General features: G+C 36.5%; 1 protein-coding gene across 1 annotated transcript in view; it reads left to right on the top strand.

Annotated features, from left to right (window-relative positions):
* Positions 1 to 891: 891 nt before the first annotated feature.
* TMEM244 (transmembrane protein 244) overlaps positions 892 to 27,698 on the top strand; it is a gene marked incomplete at both ends in the record, with an annotated part of 40,380 nt that continues 13,573 nt past the window's right edge. Inside the window, 3 exons of the mRNA XM_080700529.1 lie at positions 892 to 924; positions 19,725 to 19,810; positions 22,400 to 22,473. Of these exons, the coding sequence (XP_080556655.1) occupies positions 892 to 924; positions 19,725 to 19,810; positions 22,400 to 22,473 (193 nt within the window). The remainder of the gene's footprint in view (positions 925 to 19,724; positions 19,811 to 22,399; positions 22,474 to 27,698) is intronic.

Genomic DNA, 27,698 nt, shown 5'->3' with positions numbered 1-27,698 from the left:
CCCTTCTTCTTTATCAGAAAGAAGTTCTAAATAATGTATCCTCTTGAAAATATGTCTTTGATATCTGAGTTAAATGTATCATGAAAGAAACAGACCCATTTTGTATGGCGGCAAACATTGCTGGATGCTATTTAGGGAGGTTAGATGGTACTGTAACAGGAATAGGAGTACAGAACACAAATAAATTCCCATTTAAAGCTGGTACCAGTGAAAAGATGGCAGTGGTAAATGACGGTTTGCATCTGGAGCCTCAGGGCACTAAGAGCTCCGATGCTGCATCCTGGCCATTTCTGAAACCATTTCTCTGACCATAAAATGGCCATATCTTTGGAGCATGAGAACTCTATTGTTTTCTAACAGAAAGCCAGAATCTTTCTATTTATTTGCCATGATGTGAAAGGGACTAGTGATTTCTTTCTTCAGAAGTCAGTGGCTCTTGCAAACGCAACAGAGAGGACCAGCCATGCTTTATCATTAATGTCAGCAGCATTTGGGGGGAATGATCTCAAGACTTTCTAACTGATAAACCCATGCTTCTAGTTTAAGTCGTAGGCAGTAATTATTCATACAGCCAGGGAGAATTCCACATCCTTTTCTATTTGCAGCACTGTTTAAAAACAATCAACTCATCTTTCAAATCTGACCAAACTACGAATGGTATGGGAACTCAGTCGTCTAATAAGGATGTTCATTTTGGCACTCAGCGGCTTATGCATGGCTCACAGATGGCTTCTGTCTCATTTTGTGTAATCCAATCATCCTGCACTACTGCGTCTCACACTTAGTCTCCAGAAGTAATTGAAAAGCTCACAGTGACAATCGTCTCCTCTTCCAGATGTCGTTGATGTAAGGAGTGTATCTTCCCGCACCTCCTTGCCGTGGGATGTGTACATGGCTCTCCAGGTCAGAGTTGCTCCAAGCAAGGTAAAGAGAAATGACTTCTTTGCGCTGTCTTTCACTGCTGCCTCGCACTGGTGGTAATGAGCATGTTCTATTAATGGCCTCTCTCTCTGTAGGCAACTTGTTTCACTTTTGGTGGGTACCATACAGAAAACATTCTGCTGCACTGCTTGCATCTCATGGTGATGGTGGCAATAGAGAGGCACCAGGGCCCAAGAAAGGCTTCTGGGATATTTAAATAGTGGCTGCTTAGGAGGCACCACTTTACTCAGAAGCAAGCTCTCTAGTATTAACACCTGTACTTCAGCTATCATTTTCTGAAATCTTGACAGTTTGTCCTCAATTTTTTTTTGGTGGGGGCAGGGGATGGCTGGTATATTTGTAACTTCTAAAGGATGTGTAAGTTTTTAAAGGCAAAGCATTGAAGCATTTTAAGCTGCAGGGTTGTTAGTTTTTTTTCCCCCGAGGCTAGTGTTAATAGTTGTGTTTTATTTTAGTGTAAAAATACCCCTTTAAAAAAAAATCAAGAAACCTAAAGCAAGGAATATGCAAGGCCTTAAAACAGCTGTGTAAATTCACACAGACTTTGGGCTTATAAAGAACCAGGCTTAAGGGAACGATACTGGAAAATCAGATTTTTGCTTAAAAATTAAATTATGATTACGAGTTAGTGCTACATTCATTTTAGTGAAATATCAACACTGTGTACATTTCCTAAAGCTTTTCCTACTCATTGCCATCATCACCACATACATCAGCAGGAAGAAATGTGGAGTATGGCAAGAGCTAAGAAAAATTTTCTAGGTCACTGCAAAAATTATTTCAGGGAAAATATTTTTCGAGTAACTTATTTTTAAGAGGATTTTTAAACTGTTCATAATTTATATGTTGTTTTGAGATGGAAGTAGCAATAATAACTTTTGCTTGGAAGATAAAAATTAAAAGATATTATCCTTTCTCTTAAGGAGCTTACACAAAGACCAAGGACTCTATATTTAGTCTGGGCATACACACACACACACACACACACACACACACACACACTTTTTTGCAGCAGAAATATTCAGAGAGTTACTTCAGATCTTCACTATTTTAGAATTTCAGAGCTTTATGTACAGAAGCACAATCTTAGGACATTAGACCATTAGTGAATAGGTTCAAATATGGTATGCTGGTGATAATCTGAATTCTCAGGATACATCCCTGTAGGTTATGAGCTAACTTAAGTCTTTGTTTATTGCCAGTATTGTCAGGATAAGAGTTACTGATATGGTCATAAATTAATAGTAATAGCAAAAGTGACCTTCATCCAACGATAACTCCAAGACTCAACAAACTTTTATTGCATGCACACAATGTGCCAGGAATTGGGCTAATTAAGTCTCCCCTATCTCTATACTTCACATGAGAAAAAAGCTGACTCAAGAGAAAGAGACATGGCTAAAGGCCACTTAATTAATTTGCTGTCTGGGGAAATAGCACAAGAACTGGGAAGAAAGCCTAGGTAGGAGGACTAATAAATTGTTGTTCAGAATAGAGTATTGGTGTCCAGAATACACTTTCATACCTCCACTAAACTGATGTGAACTTGTCTCTGTAAAACAAATGTGTGTAAAGATTTCAGAGGCAAAATTGGGCCCTGAATTCTTTTTGAGTAGTTCACCTGAACTGGAGAATTTTGTCCATACAGGCACTTTCCTAGGAAACTGCTACTGGTAGGCTGGCCTCTATGCTGTTGTCCAGCAAGTAAGAGAGTGGGTAGCTCACAAGCTCTCTTGGAATCGTCATGAGAATTCAAAAGCAAGCTTCCCCATGGAGAGAAGTGGAAGAAAGAGGTGATCTGTTGAAGAGGGCATACAGTACTCAATGCCAGGAATTTTATACAAAACCCCTGTGAATGGTTACCTGTGTTCTACAGGTGCGTGGAACAAATAAAGTAACTGGCCAGTGTCATACACTTGTTTGGGAGAAACTGAGAGAGAAACTCCAGAATACCTGATCTTAGGGTATACATTCTTCATAGACTATGGTTTCCAAGGTGCAGGGCTTGTATTATTCTTTCTTCCTTAATTATTATTCAAAATATATTCATTGAATATCTACCAAGGACTAAGCATTATTTTGTGACCTGAATAATTAAACATGATTAGATTAGTGTCTGAGAGGCTGGAGACGTGAGCTCTTCCATAAACAAGTATGCTGCAACACAGATATTATCAGATTTGTAAGACGTATATGTAATGCAATAGGAGCAAGACAGAAAGACAAAGAAGGAAAGAAAGGAAGACAAAAAGGGAGGACGAGCCGGGCGTGGTGGCGCACGCTTGTAATCCCCGCGCTTGGGAGGCGGAGACAGGAGGATCGCGCTGGTTCAGAGCCAGCCTCGATGGCTTAAGAGACCCTGTTTCCAAATTAAAAATATATATATAAAATAGGTCTGGGAGTGTAGCCCAGAGGGAGAAGGGCTTCCAGGAACCCCAATACCACCAAAAAAATAAAAAATAAAAAAGGGAGGAAGAAATAAATAGATAAGGAAAAAGAGGGACAGAATGATTATTTTCAGGAGTGTGGGGTGTGGTAGAAGATGACATATGAAGTAGACCTTGAGGACATACAGCTATTTACTCTACAAAGAATAAAGTTATGGGAGGCAATGGAAGGCTTCTGCTTTGCAAAATCACATAAGGACCTCAAGTTTCCATAGAGTAAACAGAGAAGGTTATTATGAAAGGAGTAGGCTCAGATTTCACAGGGGAATTCTAAATTTTTTTTTTTTTTAAGAACTGGGGATTGAACACAGAATGTATTCTACCTCCAAGCTATAGCCCCCAGCCCTATTTTTTATTCTTTATTTTGAAAGAGGGTCTCACTAAGTTGCAGAGGGCCTCACCAAATGGCCAAATCTGGCCATGAACCTGTGATCCTCCTGTCTGAGCCTCCTAAGTACTGGGATTACAAGAGGGCACTATGCCCAGCTGCATTCTGAACTTTCAAAGACCACATACTCCCAATGCTACTTCAATTGTTCTTGAGTATAAAAAAAAGAAGAAAAAGCACAAAATATTTTTAGAAAACAAGAATTAAAGATAACGCAAAAATAAACTACGGATCAATCTCACTTATAAACATAAGCTAAAAATCTAAATAACATTAGTAAACACAATCTAAAAGTACATCATAGAAATAGAAACATCCTGACTACATTATATTTATTCTAAAAATGTAAGGATGATTCAGTATTAGGTAATCTACTAACATAATTAGCCATGTTTGTATATTTAAGTAGGAAGTCATATGGTCATCTTTAAGATGCCAAAATGACCTTTGACTAAAATTGACAGCGATTTCTGATTAAAACATTAAATAGGAGCTGATGATTTTTCTTTATTGTTAATATATGTTGGTAATTACACATATAACATACACACACACATACACACATATGCACACACACACTGCATTCCTAAAGTTGTTATATTACTTAGTGTAGAAAGCCAGAGGCATTCTAAGTAAGCCAAAGAACCAGGCAAGAATATCCATTAAATTCATTTGTTCTTAAAAATATATTGCAGGTACTAGTCAATTCAATCAGACCACAATAAACAAAACAGTCATAAGAACTGGAATAGAAATTAAACTATTTATAGATCGTTTTATACATATCTGTAAAATTCAAGAAAATCAATGAAAATAATAACACAAACAACAAGAAATTCAGTAGGTAATAGGCTATTAAACGAAATAAAATCACAAATAATAGCTATTTTTATAAAGTAAAGAATGATAAAACTTCAGTTACATTATTAGCAAACAGAATATTTATTTAATAATAAACATAACAGGATATATGTAAAATCTCTATGGGAAAAATTTTAAAAACACCTGAAAGATACAAAAATAGACTCAAATAAGGTTGGAGATTTTTCTTGATTTGGGATAGCATGAGTAAACATTATAAAGCTATCACTTATTCCCATATTAATAACAAATTTAGCATAATCACAATAAAAATAACTAGATGGTTTTACAAAACCTTTTCCATAGATTTTGATGCTTATGTGGAAAATAAACATATAAATACCCATGAGGACCCTAAAACAAAGAAATGAGAGGTGACTAGCCTCAGCAAATATTTTAAAAACTACTTTGTTGAGATGTAAGTACAAAAAATTGTGACACATTTAATTTGATGAGTTTGGACAGATGTAAACTCCTCTGAAAAAGTATTAGGCTCACTCTCCACCTCCCAAAGTTGACTCGTGCCTCTCTGCTGGATTTGTGTGCATGTATGTGTGGTTAGAAATTTACCATGAGGTCTATTCCCTTAACCCATGCCTTACCAGATGTTAAAACATGCTGTGAAACTGCTTTAATCGAAACAGGGTGATATTGATTTATCCATACTAGAAACAGAGAGCAAGGGAAGACTAGGAAGCTTATGAATTGACAAAAGTGTATACAGAAATATGAAAAAGGCAGTATCTCATTGTGAATGTTGGCTGGTAACGAAAGCAAGAATGTGGTGTCTCGTAGGTTTTCATACTGATCAAATTTGGACTACTTTCAGCACAAATAAGAATCATGGTGTGTGTGTATGTGTGTATGAGTGTGTGTGTGTGTGTATATGTGTGTGTGAGTGCTGTTGGGAATTAAACCCAGGGCCTTCAACATGTTAGACAAGAGCTCTGCCCCCTAAGATCTGGTTGTTAATAAATTATGACTCACAGAAAATAAAGATGGGTACCAAAATTAGATGAATACATAATAAATATATTATTTAATACCAAAATTCAAGCTTAAGAGAGGAAGCATCTTATGCAAGGACACTTGCTAAAGTGTTGAAAAAAATGAAATGAAAAAATCATCAGTTTATATTTCCAGTGTAATAAATGATTGGACAATGTTATAGTTGGATGTAGGAGGCCCCCTAAAGAGCTTATTTACTAATATCCAGGAATGATATAGTTAAGTCATGAGAATTGTAGACTCAGCAGTGGATAAATCAATTGCAATGGACTTTTATGGGAGGTGGCCTGGGATGGTAGAGTGTGGCTGGAGAGGTGGTTCCCTAGTGCTGTGGCCTTAGGGATATATATGGTTCCTCCTCTTACCTCTTGCTCTCTTGCGTCTGATCTTCCTGATGTGAGGAGCAGAGGTCATGTGCTCTCCCTCTCTCTGCTTCCCACAACAGGCCTTGAGATACAGCAGCCGGCCTCACATGGATTGAACCCAGAATTTTCAAAACTGCCAGCCAATATTCTGTTTTTTATTAAGTTACCTGGTCAGGTCTTTCAGTTATGGCAGTGAGAATGCTGACTAAGACAGACAAGATCATCACTGGAATGCTAAAAGCACTGAGCAAAAAGTTTTGGGGAAAATAAGATATTCACATGATCTCACCACAGGGATTGCTTATTAGTTACAAAGGATATATGGTATAATTAAATAGAGAGATCTGACATTCACCTTTATCAAATGATCAATATGTCAGTAATAATGAGACAAAGTTGTATTATGTAGCTCCTTATGAGATACAATGGGAGATACAAAATATTACCTTGTAGAATTTTTCCCCCAAAAATAAAATCATGAGGAAACCATTAGAAAAATTCAGAATAAGATGCTAAACAGGTATGACAACAAAATGCAACATTTGAAAATTGGACTCATCCTAAAATTCTTGGATTTTGAGGATAATTGGGGAAATTTGGATATAAACTCTGTATAGATAATATTGTATACACATATAATATTTTCTGTGTGATATAATTGTATGGTTGTTTTTTAAGACTTGCTTTTGTGAGACTTTGGGGAAAAATACTTAAGTTCTTTGAAAATTTTGTCTTCACTTCCTGCCACTGTGAAAAGCAAATGTGTTACAATTTCACATGAACTTTATACATTATATTTAGTCATATTTGCAAAGGCTGTCATTAAATTATATGTTCTTTGAAGAGGAAACAAGTGAATATTAATATAAAAAGAAGATCAATTTTTAAAGCATATTTTTGTGCAAAACACAAATGTTAGCATAATTAGTATGAAATATGGGTGCATAAATTCATGTTAATGTAAACCCCAGTAGCTATTGGTTAACATCTAAAATATTTCATCAGGAATCTGTAATTTAATAGGTTCTCAGGCAGCTCAAAAATTATTTTTGAAAAGTATACCAGAGACTTTGATGATGGGCTTCATAAACAAGTTATATTTTTCACTGGTGAAATAAATTTTGTTCAAAAAATAGGCAAAATTGAGCAGACTTCCTACCCTTATATGAACAAAGTATAAGAATTTAGAAAGCCCAGTAATCTAAACACTATTAGAGACAGGCTGTCACAGTGAGGCATCAGAGTAAACTAGACAAACTCAAGGTCATTGCCAAAGTGTTCTCAGACAAAAAGGAGAACTTCATTAAGTTTTTTTTTTTTTTTTAAGTTGATACTGAGGATTAAACCCGGAGCAGTCAGCCGGGCATGGTGACACACACTTGTAACCCCTCCCCACCCCCCCACCTCCCCCACCCCCGCTTGGGAGGTGAGACAGGAGGATCGCACAGGTTCAAAGCCAGAGGCCCTGGCTGAAGAGACTCTGTTTCCAAATTAAAATAAATAAATAAATAAATCATATATAGGTCTGGGAGTGTAACCCGGAGGTAGAAGGGTTTCCAGGAACTCCAGTACCACCAATAAAATAAAATAAATAAATAAACCCGGGGCAGTCTACCTTTGATGTATACTCCCAGCCTATTTTTATTTATTTATTTATTTATTTATTTATTTATTTATTTATTTATTTATCTCCCCCCCCCCCTTTTGGTGGTACTGGGGTTCCTGGAAGCCCTTCTACCTCCGGGCTACACTCCCAGACCTATTTTTACATTTATATTTGGAAACAGGGTCTCCTAAGCCAGCGTGCGCTGCTGGCTTCAAACCTGCACGATCCTCCTGTCTCTGCCTCCCAAGTGCAGGGATTACAAGCATGAGCCACCACGGCCGGCTCCCCTTATTTGTTTATTCTTTATTTTGAAATAAGGTCTCACTGAGTTGCAAAGGGCCTCACTAAGTAGCTGAGGCTGTCTGTGAACTGCAATCATCCTATCCTAGCCTCCCAAGCCCACGGCTTTTATTTTTTCTTTTAAAATAAGGGCTCACTAACTTGCCGAGGGCCTTACTAAGTACCTGAAGCTGTCCACAACTGTGATCCTCCAGTCTCGGCTTCCCAAGTACTGGGATTACAAGCGTGTACCATCATGCCCAGCTTGCTTTTTTTTTCTTTTGAAATGGGTCTCACTAGGTTATTGAGAGCCTTGCTATATTGCTGAGTCTGTCCTCAAACCTGGGATTCAAAAACTGAGATTATAAGAATGCACCACCATACCCAGCTTCATTAAGTTTTTAAGAACAAATTGTATAAAAATGTTGTGTCTGTTGCTAATAATTGTGCATTTGGTACAATTTTAAGTAGGACTATATTTTATAACATACAACAAAAACTTGATCATTTTCTTTCATGAAAAGTTTACAATATATATAAAAGAGAAAAGGAAATAATCTATATTTTTAGTATAAAATGACAAACACCATTAAGATATTTATATGTCTTAGTAGACGTATGTGTTTGTACATACTGAATTGAAGAATAGGATGTAAAGTTAACACTTGCTTCTCATCTCTGAGAACCTCATAAGTTGACCAGAAGAATTTGAGAATTAGGTAGCAGCAGTTTAACTGGGGTTTATTTGCCCTATTTATCTGTCCCTTTCTGAGATGTTTTCTGGGTCCAGTTATCTTGGCCCTTTCTGTGAGGTGTCTTTTACATAGGTTGTCATGGTTTTTAATCAGATGAACTCTCAAGTATAAACCTCCCTATTTGCTGTAAAGAAGTACATTTGACTCAGCGGTATCCACCCATGGTCATGTCAGATGTCCATTAGCTGCTCCATCCAGCGTGGCATCAAATACCCGATAACAATTGGTTTAATCTAACGCAATTCTCTTTTGTGTATTTGGATAAGAGAAAGAGAGTTGGTTAGCTTGTAGCCAAATTGGAAGAAAAAAACAAATAGAAAATCAGAGAATAGAAAAATTGAGCCCTATCATGAAAGATTATTGCAGAGGCTGATATTTCACCGGGGCCACTCTGGACCCAGCCATGGAGTAACTGTGGATCTTGAAAGGGGGCAAAGCAGAGCTGAGTGACTGCTGAATTGGTTGTTTTAAGCCATTCTGGAATTTTTTTCTATTATCTGTACTGAGACAGAGTGATCTCTCTGTTCCTTACAACTTGAAAGAGCCTATAAACATATTGAAAATTGAAATATAATTTAAAAACTAGGCCCATACATAATATTTATGCAGCTTTCAGTATATTCCATAGCTACAGATATGATAAATAGGTTGATGCTTTCTTTAATTCTTAATGAGAATGGGAATAATCATTCCCTGTCAGATTTTTAAATGCACTCTATGTGGTACCTATATAGTTAGAGTTGGAATTATCCTTTCAGATTTAGTATTCTTAATCTGAATTAAGAATTCTTAATCTGAATTTTTACAGACCTCAGAGGTTCTGTAAAACCATTGTGATTGTGCACAATTTTTGGGTACTTACAAATATGTGTATTTTCTGCACATTTTATATTTTGCAGTGGATATTTAAAAAGAAGTGAAACAGAAAAATTAAAAACACTACAGCTCTATTTTACAGATAAACACAGATCTCACAGAAACTTGCCTAAAGTCACACAAGCCTTTAACTGCTAAAGACTAGGCTTCTCTATCTCATTCATTACAAATGTATAAAACACAAAAAGGGGGGAGAACTCACTCATGATTTCAACCTGTCAAGATAAACACCATTAAGACTTTTCTAGTTCCTACCAGAAATATGTATTTTAGATTCAGAATCACACTTTTAAAATGCAGATTAATAAAATGCTTTCTGACAGACTTGTACTAAATTCCACTAATACCAGCAGCTTTGAACAATGTCTTTGTCATTTTTTAGAACCAGTTATTCAATTTTTAAAAGGAAAAATATCTCAGCTAATTTGGTAAGAGAACAATGGTGTCTCATTTTTGTTTTTAGCATGCATTTCCTCATAACTAGTAAAATAAAATATGTGTTTATTTCCATTGGAAATTTGTTTCTTTACCTTTTAGTTTAGGAACCCAAATCTCCTAGCTGTCCATCTAATTCTTATTTAGAAATCCTGCCTGAGAGGGAAACTCTAGGAGAAGCCAAAGATTCTATTCCTATTTCCTCAGTAGGTCTTTGCATTGGGTAATCTCCTGAGAGGGTTGTTAAAATACTCTTAAGTATTTAAGAATAATAAGTTTGAATAATAAAGTTTAGAATAATAAAGTTAAGAATAATAAAGTTTGAGATACACCTTAAGGACATGTAATCTGATTCTTTCTTTCTTTTTTTTTTTTTTTTTTTTTTGCAGTACTATAGGTGGAACCGAGGGGATTCTACCTCTGACCTATGCCCCCAGCCTTATTTTTTATTTTGAAACAGGGTCTTACTAAGTTGCAGAGGTCTCACTATGTATCTGAGACTGTCCATGAACCAGGATCGTCCTATCTCAGCCTCCCAAGTACTGGAATTACAAGTGTGTGCCACCATTCTCAGCTTCCAAATTAGAAATATATGGGCCATTACAATTTTTACTAAAAGCCCAAAACTTTATAAAGTCTAAATTATCTATCTCCTATGAGGTACTTTTACCCCAATCATCAGAGCCACAAAGGTTATTTTCAGATTGAAAATCAATAAACAATATAAAAATATAACTTTTAGTGATCAGTTATGTAAAAACCAATTAATTTTCCTGAGCCTCTTTTCTCATTAATAAAGAGGGCATCAGGATCTTAGTCTGTGTGTTTATTTTGAATGGTAAGCTAATCTGTACAAGTATACATTAAAAGGCCATATAAATTTTGGATACACTTGCTTTTTCTAATTGATTACTATATAATTAGTTCAACTAGTTTTTTTTTTTCTTTGTGTTCCAAGAAGATATGAAACAGCTTTGGGCAGAATATCAACATTTGCTAATTTCTTGCTTATTGATTACTGTGTCATTGTACAGCAAAGAATGCTTTTATCTGAGAGGTGGTGTTCACTGTGGCTTAGGCCCTGACATCATAATCGATATTCCTTAAATAACCAGAATGTCCTGGAAGACCATGCTCCCATGCTTCTATCAATTCTTGGACTATATAGAGTCATTCAACTTGTATTTATTGTGTACCTAGTATGTGCCAGACACAACAGATGTATGAGTGAGCCCAATGGATCTACCCCTTTCTCCCAACCTCTTCCTAGATAAAAGGGTATAAGCATCATAGGACAATTAGACCCTGTGTCTTTTAAAAATTATTTCAAGAACCATAAAACAATATGTGGAAAACATTCCACTAGGGGTATTATTAAATACCACAAGAGAAATCCAAGAGATAAAGAGATGGTTATCATCATTTCCCAAAGAATAGAATGATTTTGAACTACTGTTTTTTGAATTATGCCCAGTCAAGTCAGTGTAGAAGCTGGCAAGACAGCTGAGTGAGTCATGCAGTGATAGCTCTGAATCCTCGGAGATGCCACCTACACATACTCATACTCACCCCAAGTCCCAGCTTAACCTTTATAAAGACTGAGTTGGTGGGATTCTGAAACCCTAAACCAATGCAACTTTCCACTATTCTTTTTATGTAGATGTAGTTCTTTCTTAATTTCAAATCAAAATTATTTATTGTTTAGGGCAGTGAAAGGAAGGCTGGCATCAAAATATTTTGATGAAAAATGATGACAATGTAAAGACCGGTTGTTAGCAGTTTTGGGAAAGTAACTTGTAAAGTGCTTATCATATCTTAAACTGCACAAATTGCAGACTTGTGCATGTTTATGCCACTTTCAGAAGAGTTTTTTTTTTGCAATTGTGCACAAATAGAAATGAGTGGAAGCTTTTTAATAAAGAAATTGCGTTTATAATGATATGTATTAGAACATAATAAATCTTTAGTTACAGTTAATTACTCCCCATCGTCAGACTAATGAGGGCTGGATTAGGGAGAGAAGAGAGCGTCAGATGGCATCCAACAGAGAACACTAAGTTAGGAAAACTTCCTGGAGGTAGGGAGGTGTCAGCTGAGACCTGAAATGATGAGTGGGAGTTAGCTTTCCAAAGAAAGGCGCAGTGAGTTCTAGACAGGGGAGTAGCATTGACCTTTCCCAGGAATAGAAAGTACTTAAAGTATGATTGGCGTGCCAAAGAGAAGGGCGAACACAAAGGAAAGAGCAGAACTCCAGGAGTGACCTTCATCTGTGTACAAGATAATATTGTGAAATGTTTTTGTGTTTTTCTTTTCTACCAGTTCCTCTGTTAGAGGTGACATTGTTTGAGAGAATTAGGTTTTCTGTAGAAAGAATGAAGTGAAAAGAATTGTTCGATTCTGGGGGTGTTTGTTCGTTTCTGTTTCCAAAATGTTCTCCAACAAGAGACTTGAAAGGCGGATATCAGAGAGAGATTGGCCACCCTCTGGAGGGATCTAGTGTGTGTGTGTGGGATAGATCTGAAGGTAGAGAAGAGGAGATGATGAGAACGCAGGGGCAAACCTGACACTGAATTGCAAATGTGGAGAGTCAGCACAGGGAAAGACCACCCAGAGCACTTAGTTGCTGGTGCCACAGGACCAAAAAGAAGATGAGCTATTGGCTACAGACAAGGCCTTCATGGATCCCCATGGAGGTACTGGCAGCTGCAGCAGGTGCATTCCACTTCACTAGGAGGAACAGCTAAATGCTTCCTCCTTGCCCATGGATAGTCCAGAAGAACGACATCCCCTGTGATCTCTGAAACTTGAGTCCATGGAATTGACCCGTGATCCTCATCCATCCCCTACCTCCCACCTCATCTCAAGACCCAGACACTGTGAACCCCTGGAAGCCATGTATCCTTGATCCCAAAAGGCAAAGAAACACGAGTGTGTTTTCTTATCATAAATGTGGATCATAATTTCTGTTTGGCGGCATTGCTGTGAGGATTAGAGACAAGGCTTGCAAAAGGCCTAGCTTGGCACCTCGCACATGCAGGCATTAAACAAAGCTGCTCCTTATTATCTGCATACCTCCAAATTCCATTAAAAATACCATGTTTAAAAGTTTTTAAGTATGCTTACTGATTCACTAAGATGATTGATATTTTTTTAAAAAAAAGAACATATGTAACTTTAAATAAAACAGTATAATGAATTCCATTTATCCACTACCCAGCTTCAAAATTATAAATTTATGTTTGATCTTGTCACATCTTTACTTTCACTTATTTTCCAACCATATTTTAAAAAGTGAATCCAGACTTTATACTGCTTTATCTGCAAGTACTTCCTCGTGTATCTTTAAAGAAAAATAACATTTAAAAAATAACACACATGCCGGGCGTGGTGGCGCACGCTTGTAATCCTCGCGCTTGGGAGGCGGAGACAGGAGGATCGCGCAGGTTCGAAGCCAGCCGCGCTGGCGTAAGAGACCCTGTTTCAAAAATATAAAATAGGTCTGGGAGTGTAGCCCGGAGGAAGAAGGGCTTCCAGGAACCCCAGTACCACCAATAAAATAAAATAAAATAAAATAACACACATATGTGATATCATTATCACACCTTAAAATTTAATGATTCTTTAACATCGTTAAATATCCAGTCAAGTTCAAATAGCCGAATGTCTCATAAATGTCATAATGTTTTTATAGTTTGTTTGATCCAGAACCCAATATATTTTTTAAAGAATAATAAAACCTTTGGCAGTAGCTAAATATCCAAGTTGCTATACATTCTGATTCTGATTCTCTTACGTTGGATTTTCTTAGAGGGCGATAATAATTATATCACAATGAAGCTATGTGTTTAGTCATTGGAGAGTATTACCAAGTGCCTTTGCTTTGGTAATTCAATACAATTTTTTGTTTTGTTTTCCTCTTAATCTCAACTCTGCCATGAAATTAAGGTATGCCCTTGGGCCTTTATCTCATCCTAAGTCCCAGTTTCAGAAATTTAAAAAGAATTTGTTGAACTGGAATTGATTATTCAACATGCTTTTAAATTGTTGAAGCTTCCAGGTGGGAGGAAGGACAGCATAAGGTTACAAGGAAGAGGGCTGACATCCAGAGGATCTGGACTTGAGTCCTGCCACATATAGGCTGCATGAACTGGGATACACTTTTTAACTTCTTTTTCCCTCCAACTCTGAATCTATGAAATGCAGACAGTAGTGCAAAGGCTGCATAAAGTGAGGAAATATGGGTACAGCGATTGTTGTACAGTAATTCCTCTATTAGTAGTAAACATAATTACACTATTGATTGTTTGGATCGGGGAGAGGGGAGAAGCAGAGTTTAAAACTGTGTTGTTCAATATAATATCCACTAGCCAAATTGAGATGTGTTGTAAATAAAATACACTCTAGATTTCTAAGATGTACTATAATCAAATGATATAAAATACCTCATTTACCCATTATATCCCGTTATCCTGTATATAGGACACCTATAAAACTTAAATTGAGTGATTTTATAGGTATCTTATCAAATTTTATAGGTTTTTATAGGTGTTCTATATACAGGATGATGGGACATAATGAGTTAATTATTGTTTAATGTTTACTACACGTTGAAATTATAATATGCTGGATATATTAGGTTAATAAATACCAAAGTTAACTTCACCCTTTAAAGACTTTTATGAATGTGGCTACCTGGAATATTTTAAATTACGTATGTAACTTACAATATATGTCTTTCAGATAGCACTGGGCTAGGTCAACAGTGGTCTTTCCTATCATTTGGAACTGATCTAGCCCTTTCTCCTATTGCCTATGTAGTCAGACCAATCTGAAATGGGGAGATGTAACCAATGGCCCACCCTCCCTGAATACCCACAACTTGTCAATTCCACTTCCTTCATAATGTCTACATCCATCCGTCCTCTTTCCAAGCTCCACTGCTGGCCTACGTGACCAGAAACCCACAGAAATGCTTTCCTTACCTAATTGCCCTCCAATCCACACGGCTTCTTCTGCCTTTCCTTCTCCCCATGGCCTTTAGAGACATTAGAAATTCCTCAAGGCATAAAACTCCCTTCACAATTGACCTCAATTCCTTGAACACGCTCTTTCCTCCCCTCTAGCTCAGCTCTGTCACACAAGTGCTCTCCCTGCCCACAGCAATCCCTCACCCCTGCCCAGCTCATCCCAAATGGCAGGATGTTTGAGTCAGAGAATGGGGTTGGAGTCCTCATGCTGCAATTTATTGTCAGACTTTTCAAAAGTTACAAAACACCTCTGAGCTTGTTTTTTTTCTTCCCTTTGGGAGGCTGAGACAGGAGGATGGCACAGGATCAAAGCCAGCCTCAGCTACTTAGTGAGGCTCTCAGCAACTTAGTGAGACCCTGTTTCCAAATAAAATAGAAAATGGGTCTGGGAGTATAGCCCAGAGGTAGAAAGCCTCTGGGTTCCTCCTCCAGTACCACCAAAAAAAAAAAAAAAAAGAATAGTAATAGAACCTACCACTCAGAATTTTTGTAAGAATTTGTGAAGTAATGCTGATAAATTAAAAAACCTATGATAATTATTATTGTAGAACACTTCTCAGAGAAATGTCTTTTACCTCTCCTCACAGCACACACCATACCCAGCCTCTTTTGATCTCTCCCCAGGGCTTTCTGAGTACTTCTCAGTCATAGCTTCTTTGAAGATCATGGGTTCTCAAAGTGTGGGCATGGGAACTGCAGACCCAGTATTTTCTGGGAATTTTTTAGAAATGCAAATTTCTGGGGCCCATTCCAAACCTACTGAAGCAGGAACTCTGGAGCTGGTGTTCAGCAGTTGGCATTTTAACAGATCCACAAGGTGAGAATGATAGATACTTGTACATCTGATAACAAATGTACTGGTTGTCTCTGGCTGGGACCATATCCAATTCACCTTGCACTGCTGCTCATCTCAGTGACTATTTGTCAGGTTAAAACAAAAAAGATGACTGCATGAATCCTGATGATGGTATGAGGCCATAGAAGGATATCAAGCAGGGGAATATCATGGTATAATAATCTCTTAGAAGGCTAATTCTCAGGCAGTATAAACCATGCCAAAGGGAAAAGTTATTAGAGGCAAGAGAATTTGCTTATAGGATATTATCTTTTTAAAATCAGATTTATAATTCATTAGAAAATATAAATTATTATTTACAAAATGTATGCCTTTCTTTAAAATATTCCATGTATATATATATATTTGGATATACATCTCTCTTTTTTTTTGGTGGTGGTTCTGGGGATAGAACATGAACTGCGATCCTCCAAATGCTGTGATTATAAGCGTGCGCCACCACATCCAGCTCTTATATATTTATTTTAAAATATATTGCACTTTTTTATTGTGTTTTATAAATTTGTTGGGGAAGGTAGGTAATTCTATATGTGCAATTTGTCACCAAATTATTTTTTCATAAATTACGATAATTAAAAAAAATAGTTCTGAAATCTTAAACAGTTTTAGCATTAATCAGTTTTCCCCGTATGTAACACAATCCTCTGAATTATAAAAGTAAATGTTACAGTGAATATGTGTGTTAAAAATTAAAATATTTAAAATAAAGAAACAAGAATAGTTTCATGTTTGCTTGAAAACATATCTGAGTACAGAATCAATATGCTATTCATCTTATTTTAGACTGAAATGGGATGAAGTAATCATCTAGAAATATTTCACCTTAGAAGATATTCATGCTCACATTTTAAAAAACTACTTGATAATAACACATGCTATAAAGAGTGTGTGTATACCTCTATTACTCTGAATGTCATCAAGATGTATGATTACAGCATACCAATAATAATAATAAAAAGGAGTAAAGCAAACCCTCAAACACATGCCTCTTAAGAAAACTATAGCCCTAAAGAAGCCCCAAGATTGGTCTGTGTTACATACCTATCTCCCGTCAGGAAGATGGGTATTCCTTTCTAGCTCAACAGAAAGGAATTTGGTGATTGAGTAATTGAGCCAGTTTATTTGTAGGTGCAGCGTTTGAACCTTCAACTCAGGAAAAGCTTCCATATTTTCTCTTGATTTCTACCTCAGTCAACATTCTCACTGCTATAATCCAAAAGATCTGGCCACACAACTTAGAGGAAGGGAGATTTATTTGCTTACAGTTTTTTTTTGAGATTCCAGGTTCTGTCCATGTGAGGCCAGAGCCTGGAGCTGAGGGAATCATGGTGAGAAGCAGAGAGAGAGAGCAGTGAGAAGGAAGGATATAATCCTAAAGCCTCCCTAGAGACCCCTTTGCTTCCTACATTGCTATCTTGTTTCCATAAGGACTAGGGGGACATTCTAAGTCCAAACTATTACAACCTCTAAATTGTCTTCTCTACAAAATAAGGTCTGTTTTCTCTTTTCATATTGATTTTTCTACTTGGAAGACATTGTTAGCGGAACACCCCTATTTCATCTTCCTCACCAATAGAACTCCAATTTTTATCTTATTGAGATGGTAGATGACTATACCCAGGAGCACATTCACACTACAACATATCATATTAATCCCTCTTAGTTTTTGCTTGTGATTGTGCAGTAGCTGGGCACATAGCTCATTGGTGGTCAGTGAGATATAATGGGAAGTCTGATGGGAGCTTCCAGAAGAATTTTTTGTATCCATTCTGTTATGTCTTCTTTTCAAAAGTATAGTATCAAGGATTAATGAGGTACATAAATCCATATAATGTATCTTCCATTCACTAGAACAAACTTCCCAAATACCAATATTTGTAACTTTTTTCTTTGGTGGTACTGGGGTTCTTGGAAGCCCTTCTACCTCTGGGCTACACTCCCAGACCTATTTTTTATATTTTTATTTGGAAACAGGGTCTCTTAAGTTAGCGCGGCTGGCTTTGAACCTGCGCGAACCTCCTGTCTCTGCCTCACAAGCGCAGGGATTACAAGTGTGCGCCACCACGCCTGGCCCAATATTTGTATTTTAACTTAACAAAAATTATTCTAAATCTCAGCTGTGAAAATAATTAAAATATTAGAACCATCATGGAGCCACAAGGATATGTGAGTCTTAGGGGAAAATAAGCACAGGAGTAAACTACAAATTGAGAAAAGAGAGACTGGAAAGTCCTGAGGGAAGAAGGATTAGGGGATATTGCATGGGAGATACTGAGGTTCAAAGAGGGAATAAAATGTCAGAAATAGAGAGACTGAGAACACAGATAGAGACTAAGAAGGTTTGAAATGGTAGTAGGTGGGGAGGGCAATGATGTTGAAGATCTGAGTCTTGGAGTCCTGGTTTCCTATTGTACTAATGTCCTCATGAGCCTGACATTTCACCCCTTATTCTTTTTTTTTTTTTGTGATACTGAGAACTGAGAGCCTCATGCATGCTTGATAAGTACTCGACCACTGAGTCACACCCCCACAACCAGTTTACCTATTTTAAAATAGTTGAGCCGGGCATGGTGGCACATGCTTTTAATCCCAGTACTTGGGAGGCTGGGACAGGAGGATCACAGGTTCAAAGTCACCTCAGTAACTTAGTAAGGCTCTCAGCAACTTAGCGAGACCTTGTTTCCAAATTAAAAAAATAAAATAAAATTGGGCTGGGGGTATAGCCTGGAGGTAGACTTCACCTGGGTTCAATCCCCAGTACCTCCAATAAATAAATAAGTAAACAAATGTTGAAAGAAGTAAATTCTTGGTAAATCTGGCCCATTCAGGCAAATTGACTTGGTATGCTTTGGGCAAACAACCCTCTCTTGTTTCTAGCAGAGCACTCCTTCTCTACCCAACATCATTAAAAGATTTGGTGAACTGGTCCTTCAGAGAAAATGGATAATTCCAAAATGTTGAGACTGTTGGCTAAACAATAATGACTCTAAGAAAGATTCAAAAGTGAATAAAATAAACTGGAAAATTCCCAAGTGAAATGCTGACAGTTTCGTTATATTTATAAAAATATATTTTATAAGATTAATAGTGAAGCTAAGTATGTTTTTGATTGTTTATTGGCTTTTTAAGTTTCTTCACATGAAATATCTATTTATATATGTTACTTACTTTTTCATTGGTTTGTTTGCCCTTTTTATTTGTATGAGTTTATATATTGCATGTATCAATCCTTTATGTGTGATACATATGTGGCAAATATTTTTTCCCAACCCTTCCTTGGCATTTAAACCTTTAGTCCATTTGAACTAGAATCTAATGGGATTTTTCTATTTAGAAGTCAGACAATTTTCACAACATCTTTCATTGAATGATCCATCTGGTTTTCATTAGTCTGTGATGCTTCATTGCTAAGTCTTGGGTATGGAAAAGTCCATCACAAGACCATCTTAGCTTATTTCTCTGGAAATTGTTGCACACAGGCTTAATTATTATATTGTTACCTGGGAGATTTTTGTTTTGAAAATTTTTACCTGTTTTCATATTTTTATTATTATTACAGTTGAACTTTAGAATAATACTGTTAAGTTAAAATATGAAGTTGGTATTTAAGATGTTTGTTCTAGTGGATGGATGATAAATTATATGGATTTAAGTACTTTATTAATCTTTGGTGCAGATATATGTTACTCCAGCCTGTTCAGTCAGACACTTTCATGGAGCACTCTGAAGTCCTTCCTACCTTACAGGTCCTCAACCAACATAAAGCTGGCCAGCACTATATGTAGGCATTTCTTCGTGATCTTCCTTTTGTCAAAGTAGTTATAAACAATCATGTGATATAACCCAGGCTCTTGGACCTTACACCTGTCTTCTTCACAGGTTGTTCTGCAGAATCTTCTGGTATGTCTCATCCTCTTCTATACTGTATACTACGTGTCTCTGAGCATATGTTGCCTGACACTCAAGTAAGTAGCATGGCGTCTTCAAACAGAATTAAAAAGTTAACATTGAATAGAAAAGGAGTTTGTATTTTAAACTTGACATGTCTTTGTGACTTCGAGAATGCAGATTTTTTTTTTTGTGTGTGTGTGTGTGTGTGTGTGTGTGTGTGTGTGTGTGTGGTACTGGGGTTCCTGGAAACCCTTCTACCTCCAGGCTACACTTCCAGACCCATCTATATACTTTTTTTAAATTTGGAAACAGGGTCTCTTAAGCCAGTGCGGCTGGCTTCGAACCTGCACAATCCTCCTCTCTCCACCTCCCAAGCACGGGGATTACAAGCGTGCGCCACCACGCCCGGCAAAAATGCAGATTTTAAATGGCATATCTCTTCCTTTTGTTTTTAAAGTAAAAAATAAGCTAATGTTCCCTCTGAAAATTATTAATGTCATGAAATGAAATGAACAGAACCAGGCTGGACTGTTTTTACCATTTTGAAGGACAGTTATAGAAGGAAAATGAAACTATTATTTTCTGGCCTGGCATTGAATCAGAAGAGGGTTGGAGCTGGGCATGGTGGCGCACGCTTGTAATCCTCACGCTTGGGAGGCTGAGACAGGAGGATCGCGCAGGTTTGAAACCAGCTTCAGCTGGTTTAAGAGCCCCTGTTTCCAAATAAAATATAAAATAGGTCTGGGAGTGTAGCCAGAGGTAGAAGGCCCCTGGGTTACATCCCCAGTACCACCAAAAAGAAGAAGAAGGAGAAGGAGAAGGAGAAGGAGGAGGAGGAGGAGGAGGAGGAGGAGGAGGAGGAGGAGGAGGAGAAGGAGAAGGAGAAGGAGAAGGAGGAGAAGGAGAAGGAGAAGGAGAAGGAGAAGGAGAAGGGGAATAAGAAAAGGAGGTTTGGACTAGGAATTTAGAAATAATCAATATCCAATTTAAATATTTTCTGATATATACTAGAAGTAGCTTGGTACTACAAGTCAGATCTGCATTCTGGCCCTAGTTTTTCTGACTACCTGAATCATTCTGATCAAGCCTGCAGTGTCTTCTTTTGTCAAATGGAAATTATAATTTTTATGTGTATGGTACTGGGAATTGAACCCAGGGGTGTTCTACCTCCAAGATACACCACAGCCCTATATTATTTTTTTAGTTTGAAAATGGCCTCACGAAGTTGCTAAGGCTGACCTCAACCCTGTGATTCTATTTTATTAGCCTTCCAAGTTCTGGAATTACAGGCATGTACCACCACACCCAGTTTGGAAATAATTTTAAAAAATAACTATCATGAGGACAAAATGAGCTAATACGTGTGTTTTTAATGCTCTGCTTTTTGTATAAACGCAAGGTATTATTTTCCAGGTAACTTTTTGTTTTGCTATAGTTGAATTTTTTCTCCACAAATTTAGACTGCCAAACAATTTCCTACAGATTGAGTGTTTATACAATTTCATTCAGTTGTGCAAGAAATTTTCATTTCAATATGCAAACTAATACCAAAAAGTAATTATGCTAACTCTTACAATGGAAAGAATGTTATTCAGCACGCTTGCAGTAAAACTACTGTGGACACATCTAGTACTTAGGCAGGATCTTAGTTGCTGCCTGGGGCTGGAGATGGGAGACCATGCCTGGGACAGGGGAGAAGCAAGACTCATAGGGCTCTCTGAGCAAGGGATTTTAGGACTTTATAGTTACTGGGATCAGTGGTGAGGAATTGGAAGTAATTGGACCTTAAAGCTCCAGGTGGCAGCTAACAGGTTGACCAGATGCACATAATTACAAAGTTGGGCACAGGAGAAAGTCTAAGTGAATATTTTATAGACTCAGATTTTAGAACGGGAAGGGATCTCAGAGATTAATCTTTTCAATTTACAGTTAAGAAACTGAATCCCACAGAGGTTAAGTGATTTGTCCAAGTTCACATTTACAACATCACTGGGATTAGAAACTGGATCTTATTGCTCCCCACCCCCTACTCTTTCCATGTGTGAATTCCCCTCACACATGTGATGCAAGAAGGATTTACTAAGATGACAGCTGAAATCCCAAATGTAAGTAAGCTCACTTGGTGGACAAATAAATTTATGTATGTATGTATATATATCTATGTATTTGTGGTACTGGGGATTGAACCCAGGGGCATTCTATCTCTGAGCTACACCCCCAGCCCTATTTATTTATTTATTTATTTATTTATTTATTTATTTATTTACTTATTTGAAACTGGGGATGGAACCTAGGGGCATTCTACCTCTAGCTATACCCCCAGTCTGATTTTTTATTCTTTATTTTGAAATAGGGTCTCACTAAGTTGCAGAGGGCCTTACTAAGTAGCTGAGACTGTCCTCAAACCATGATCCTCCTGTCTCAACCTCCCAAGTGGTACGATTACAAGCGTGTGCCACCATACCCAGCTGAAAAAGTGGTGACAAAGTGACAAAGAAGACCATGTGGACAAGATATTGTTTGTCAGCCATTTACGTCAGCCTGTTTTAAAATGGATAAATCTAGTAACATATGCTTGCATTGGACCAGTGATATACAAAACCTTCATGTGAATAGTTATGAACGGTCTCCTTCAGAGTAAACTTTTTTTTTTAACATTTCAGGGTATGCGAGTTGGATTTCTTGGCACCATTTGATTTCAAAATAAATCCCTCGTGGATCAATGCAAATTATAAAGGTAATTATTTTTTAAGTTTTACGCTTTCTCAATCATCTGCACATTATATCTGACTTCAAAATTTATTAGGGAAATTGCTGTAAAAAATTTTAAGTGGTTATTCTTAGGAGATGGAATAGGATGGCATAAGTAGAGGAAGGGAACTGGAATTCTTATGTGAAAATTTTCTTCATGATATTAGAGGTGAATTTCTGTGCAGTATTCTAAAGAAATAGAAGAATGACAGTGCACAAATGTAGGAAAATGTTCATGCAAACATAAAATAGAAAATGAAGACTACGAAGGAATGTGTGTAGTGAGTAAAATACATGGTGTCAACAGTAAGAAGTCTAGAAAATTATGCAACAAACTGTTTTACCCCATCTGGGATAGCAGAGAACTTGCATTTTCAATTTATACATTTCTGTTTTGTTTTATTTTTCTATTTATTTATTTAATTTATTTATTTTTGTGGTACTGGGGATGGAACCCGGAGGCATTCTATCTCAGAGTGACACCCCCAGCCATATTTTTAATTCTTTACTTTTTGAAACAGGGTCTCACTGAGTTGCAAAGGGCCTCACTAAGTAGCTGAGGCTGGCTTCGTTCGAACCTGCGCAATCCTCCTGTCTGAGCCTCCCAAAAGCTGGGATTACAAGCGTGTACCACCACACCTCACTTGTTTTATTTTTATAACAAAAATATTATAGAATTTGTTGCATAGAAAATGTTCTATAGCATGGCTAAGATAACTCAAGTTTGCAATAATTAATTGAAAATTTAAAAATAGCTAGGAGAGAGGATTTGGAATGTTATAAAAATTAAAAAATATATAATATGTTAGGGGACAGATATGCCAATTAACCTAATCTTATCATTACCTATAGTTACTGTGTCAGTTGAAAAACAAAAACTCAGCTGGGGGTGGTGGCCCATGCTTGTAATCCCAGTACTTGGGAGGCTGAGACAGGAGGTTTAAAGTCAGTCTCAGCTACTTAGTGAGGCTCTCAGCAACTTAGTGAGACCTTGTTTCCAAATAAAATATAAAATAGGTCTGGGAGTATAGCCTGAAGGTAGAAGATCTGTGGGTTTCATTCCCAGTACCATTAAATAAATGAATAAATAAATAATAAAAAATCTATAAACAAGTTATTGCCGAGGGAAACATAAGAATATGCTAAGATAAGATTTATTGCTTTTAAATTTAACACTTTTGTTGAAATAACAATTAACCAATACCTCATATGTTCCCAGGTATTATCTCAATGAAAACACCTGTTCACATTGAATACATGTCAAACATACTTGCTTGGAGGGATTAATAGTGAATTTCACCATCTTTAGAAAAGTAAAATTTTAATGCCATTTTCTTTTTATAATGTGCTTTTATTGGTGCATTGGAGTCCCACTTCATAATGTAAATCATGTTGACAAAGACCTATATGCACACAGCACTTGATGGGGCTCCACTCAACATGTTTTCCAGGTCTTTCCACTTTCTTACAAATTACATAATTTTGTTAAATCTCAAACTGGCATTGAATAACAATTAAAACACATTATCTTACATATTGATTGTTTTTCAATAACATATTGCTGAATTGAATTCAATTGTGTGTATTTCCTATAATTTTGTAATCCATTCATCTACTGATTGACACCCAGGTTGGTTCCATAATTTGGCCATTATGAATTGTGCTGCTATGAACATGAGTATGTTTATATTACTGTAGTTATCTGGTTTCAACTTCTTTGGAAAGACACCCAGGAGTGGTATAGCTGGATCATATGGTGGATCCATTCCTTGTTTTCTAAGGAATCTTCACACTAATCATCATTGTGCCTGAACTAGTTTTGCAATATAATAAACAGTGTAGAAAAATTTCTATTTCTTCACTTTTGTGCCAACATTTATTATTGTTTAACTTTTTTGTGTGATACTGGGGTTGGAACCCAGGGGCATTCTACCTCCAAGTTACATCCCCACCCCTATTTTTTATTCTTTATTTTGAAACAGGGTCTCACTAAGTTGCAAAGGGCCTCACTAAGTAACTTAAGCTGTCTGCATACTGCAATCCTCCTGTCTCCGCCTCCCCAAAATTGGGATTACAAGCTTACACCACTACACCCAGCTATTATTTGACTTACTGATGATTGCTATTCTGATTGGAGTTAGATGAAATCTCAGTATAGTTTTGATTCACATCTCCTTGATTGCTAGTGATGTTGAACATTTTTTATGTATCTATTGGCCATTTGTATCTCTTCTTTTGTAAAGTATCTACTCAATTAAGTTGCTCATTTCTTGACTGGATTATTTGTTTTTTCAGTGTAAAGGCATTTAAGTTCTTGGTGTATTCTAGATATTAGTCCTCTATCAGAGGGATAGTGGGCAAAGATCTCTCATTCCATCGGCTTTCTCTTTAGACTCTTTATTGTTTCCTTTACTTGCAGAAACATTTTAGTTTAATATCATCCCATTTATTAATTCTTGTTTTAATTTCCTGAGCTTTGGGAGTATTGTTGGAGAAGTTTCTACCTGTGCCTATATGTTGGAGTTTTGAACCTATGCCTTCCTCTAGTAGATTCACAGTCTATGATCTAATGTCCTGGTCTTTGATCCATTTCAAGTTGATTCCTGGGCAGAGTGAGAGGTAAGAATTTAGTTCCACTTTTCTACAAATAGATGACCAGTTTTCCTAACACCATTTGTTGAAAAGGCTGTCTTTTTTCCAGCATATGTGTCTGGCATCTTTGTTGAAAACCAATTGGCTGTAAGTGTGTGGATTTGTTTCAGTATCTTCCATTCTGTTCCATTGGTCTATATATCTATTTTTGTGCCAATGCTATGTTGTTTTTATTACAGTAGCTCTGTAGTATAATTTGAAGTCAGGAATTGTGATGCCTCCTGCATGGTTCATATTGCTAAGAATTGATAGATATTCTGTATCTTTTGTTTCTCCATGTAAAATTTATGACTGATTTTTCTAGATCTATGAAGAATGATAGTGATATTTTGATAGATATTTCATTGACTCTGTATATCACTTATGGTAGAATGGCCATTTTGATAATATTTATCCTGCATACTCATAAGCAAGGAACTCTCCATGTTCTAAGATTTTCTTCAGTTTCTTTCTTAAGTATTTTATCATTTTCACTGTAGAGTTCTTTTACTTCCTTGGTTAGATTTATTCTGAGATATTTTATTGGTGTTGTGGTTATTGTGAATGGAATTGTTTTCTGGATCTTTTTCTCTATGAATTCATTGTTGACATATAGAAAAGCTACTAATATTTTTAGGTTGATTTTGTATTCCACTACTTTGCTGAATTTGTTAATCTGCTCTATTAGTCTTTTTATTGAGTGCTTTTGGGTCTTCTAGATATAGGATCATGTCATATACAAATAAAGACAATTTCAATTCTTCTTTTCCTATTTGAATTCCTCTGAGTCTTGTAGACTATATTGAAAAGGAGTGGTGATAGTGGGCACCCTTGTCTTGTTTGTGAATTTAAAGAGAATTCCTATATTCCTATATTGAATATTCCATATTCAATATGATGTTAGATTTGGGTTTATTATACATGTCCCTTCTATTCCAATTATCTGCAGTGTTTTTTTAACATGAATGGGTGTTGCATTTTGTCAAATGTTTTTTCAGCATATATTGAGATGATCATGTGACTTGTTCTTTTTTTATTTATGTGGTGAATAACATGTATTGATTTGCATATGTTGAACCAGCCTTGCTTTACAGGGATGAAACCAACTTTGTCATGGTGTACAAGTTTCTTGATGTGGTTTTGGATAAGCATGTCTAGTATTTTGTTTAGAATTTTTGCATCTATGTTCATCAGTAATATTGATCTGTATTTTTATTTTCTTGAGGTATCTTTATTTGGCTTAAGTATTAATGTAATAATACTGGATTTATAGAAAAAGTTTGGAATAATTTCATCTCTTTCAATTGTGTGGAGTAACCTGTGAAGTACTGAGTTTATTTCTTCTGTAAATGTTATGTAGAATTCAGCTGGGAATCCATCTGGACTTGGACTTTTATTGCTGTTTCTATCTCTTTCCTTACTATGGGTTGGATTACATTTTCTATATCCTCTTGGTCCAATTTAGGTAGGTTGTATGTATTTAGAAATCTATTGATTTCTTCCATGTTTTCCAGTTTATTGGAATATAAGTTTTCAAAATAGTTTTTGATGATCCTCTGATTTTTTCCCACTGTCTGTGGTAATGTCTCCTTTTTCATTTTTTATTTTAATAACTTGGGTTGATTCTTTCTTTCTTTTGTTTAAATTGGATAAGGGTTTTTCAATCGTGTTAATCTCTTCCAAGAATCAACTTTTTGTCATATTGATCCTTTGTATTGTTTTTCATTCTCTATTTCATTGGTTTCTGTTATGACTTTAATTATCTCTTGCCTTCTACTGGTTTGAAGATTAGAGTGTTCCTGTTTATCTAGGTCCTTGAGGTGTTTCATTAGGTTGTTTATTTGGTGACTTTCTATTTTTATTTTGTGGACACTCAGTGTTATAAATTTTCCTCTTAACACTACCTTTGAAGTGTTCCATAGATTTTGGTACATTGTATCTCTGTTTTCATTCAACATCAGGAATTTATTTTTTTCCTCATTTATCTTCTGATTCAGTCCTTATTCAAGAGTGTATCATTAAGTCTCCATATATTTATGTAATTTGGGGGGGGGCTGTCTTCTTGTTGTTGATTTCTAGTTTTATTCCATTCTGATCTGAAAAGGTACAGGGAATTTTATCTTTTGAATTTGCTAGTGCTTGCTTTGTGACCCATGATGTGACCTATTTTGGAGAAGGTTACATGGACAGCTGAGAAAAATGTGTATTCAGCTGTTGCTGGTTGAAATATTCTGTATATGTCTATTAGGTTCATTTGGTTTATTTGTTCTTTAGGTCTGAAAATTATCTACTCAACTCATCTTTTATCTGGAAGATTAATCTAGTGGCATGAGTAGTATGTTAAACTTTCCCAATATTATTATATTTGGGTCTTTTTGAGACTTGATGTCCAAAAGAGTTGGTTTTACAAACATGGGTGCACCCAGATTTGGGACATAAATGTTTACTATCATTATATTCTCTTTATTGATTGCTCCTTTTATTAATAAGAAGTGCCTTGCTGGGCATGGTGGTGCACACTTATAATTCCAGCTTTTGGGAGGCTGAAACAGGAGGATCACAGTTCATGGACAGCTTCAG

The sequence above is a fragment of the Muscardinus avellanarius genome, assembly GCF_963383645.1.
Source record: "Muscardinus avellanarius genome assembly, chromosome: 8".
Classification (NCBI taxonomy): Eukaryota; Metazoa; Chordata; class Mammalia; order Rodentia; family Gliridae; genus Muscardinus; species Muscardinus avellanarius.
Note: the sequence above shows the minus strand (reverse complement) of the source record. Positions and strands in the feature narration are given on the sequence as shown.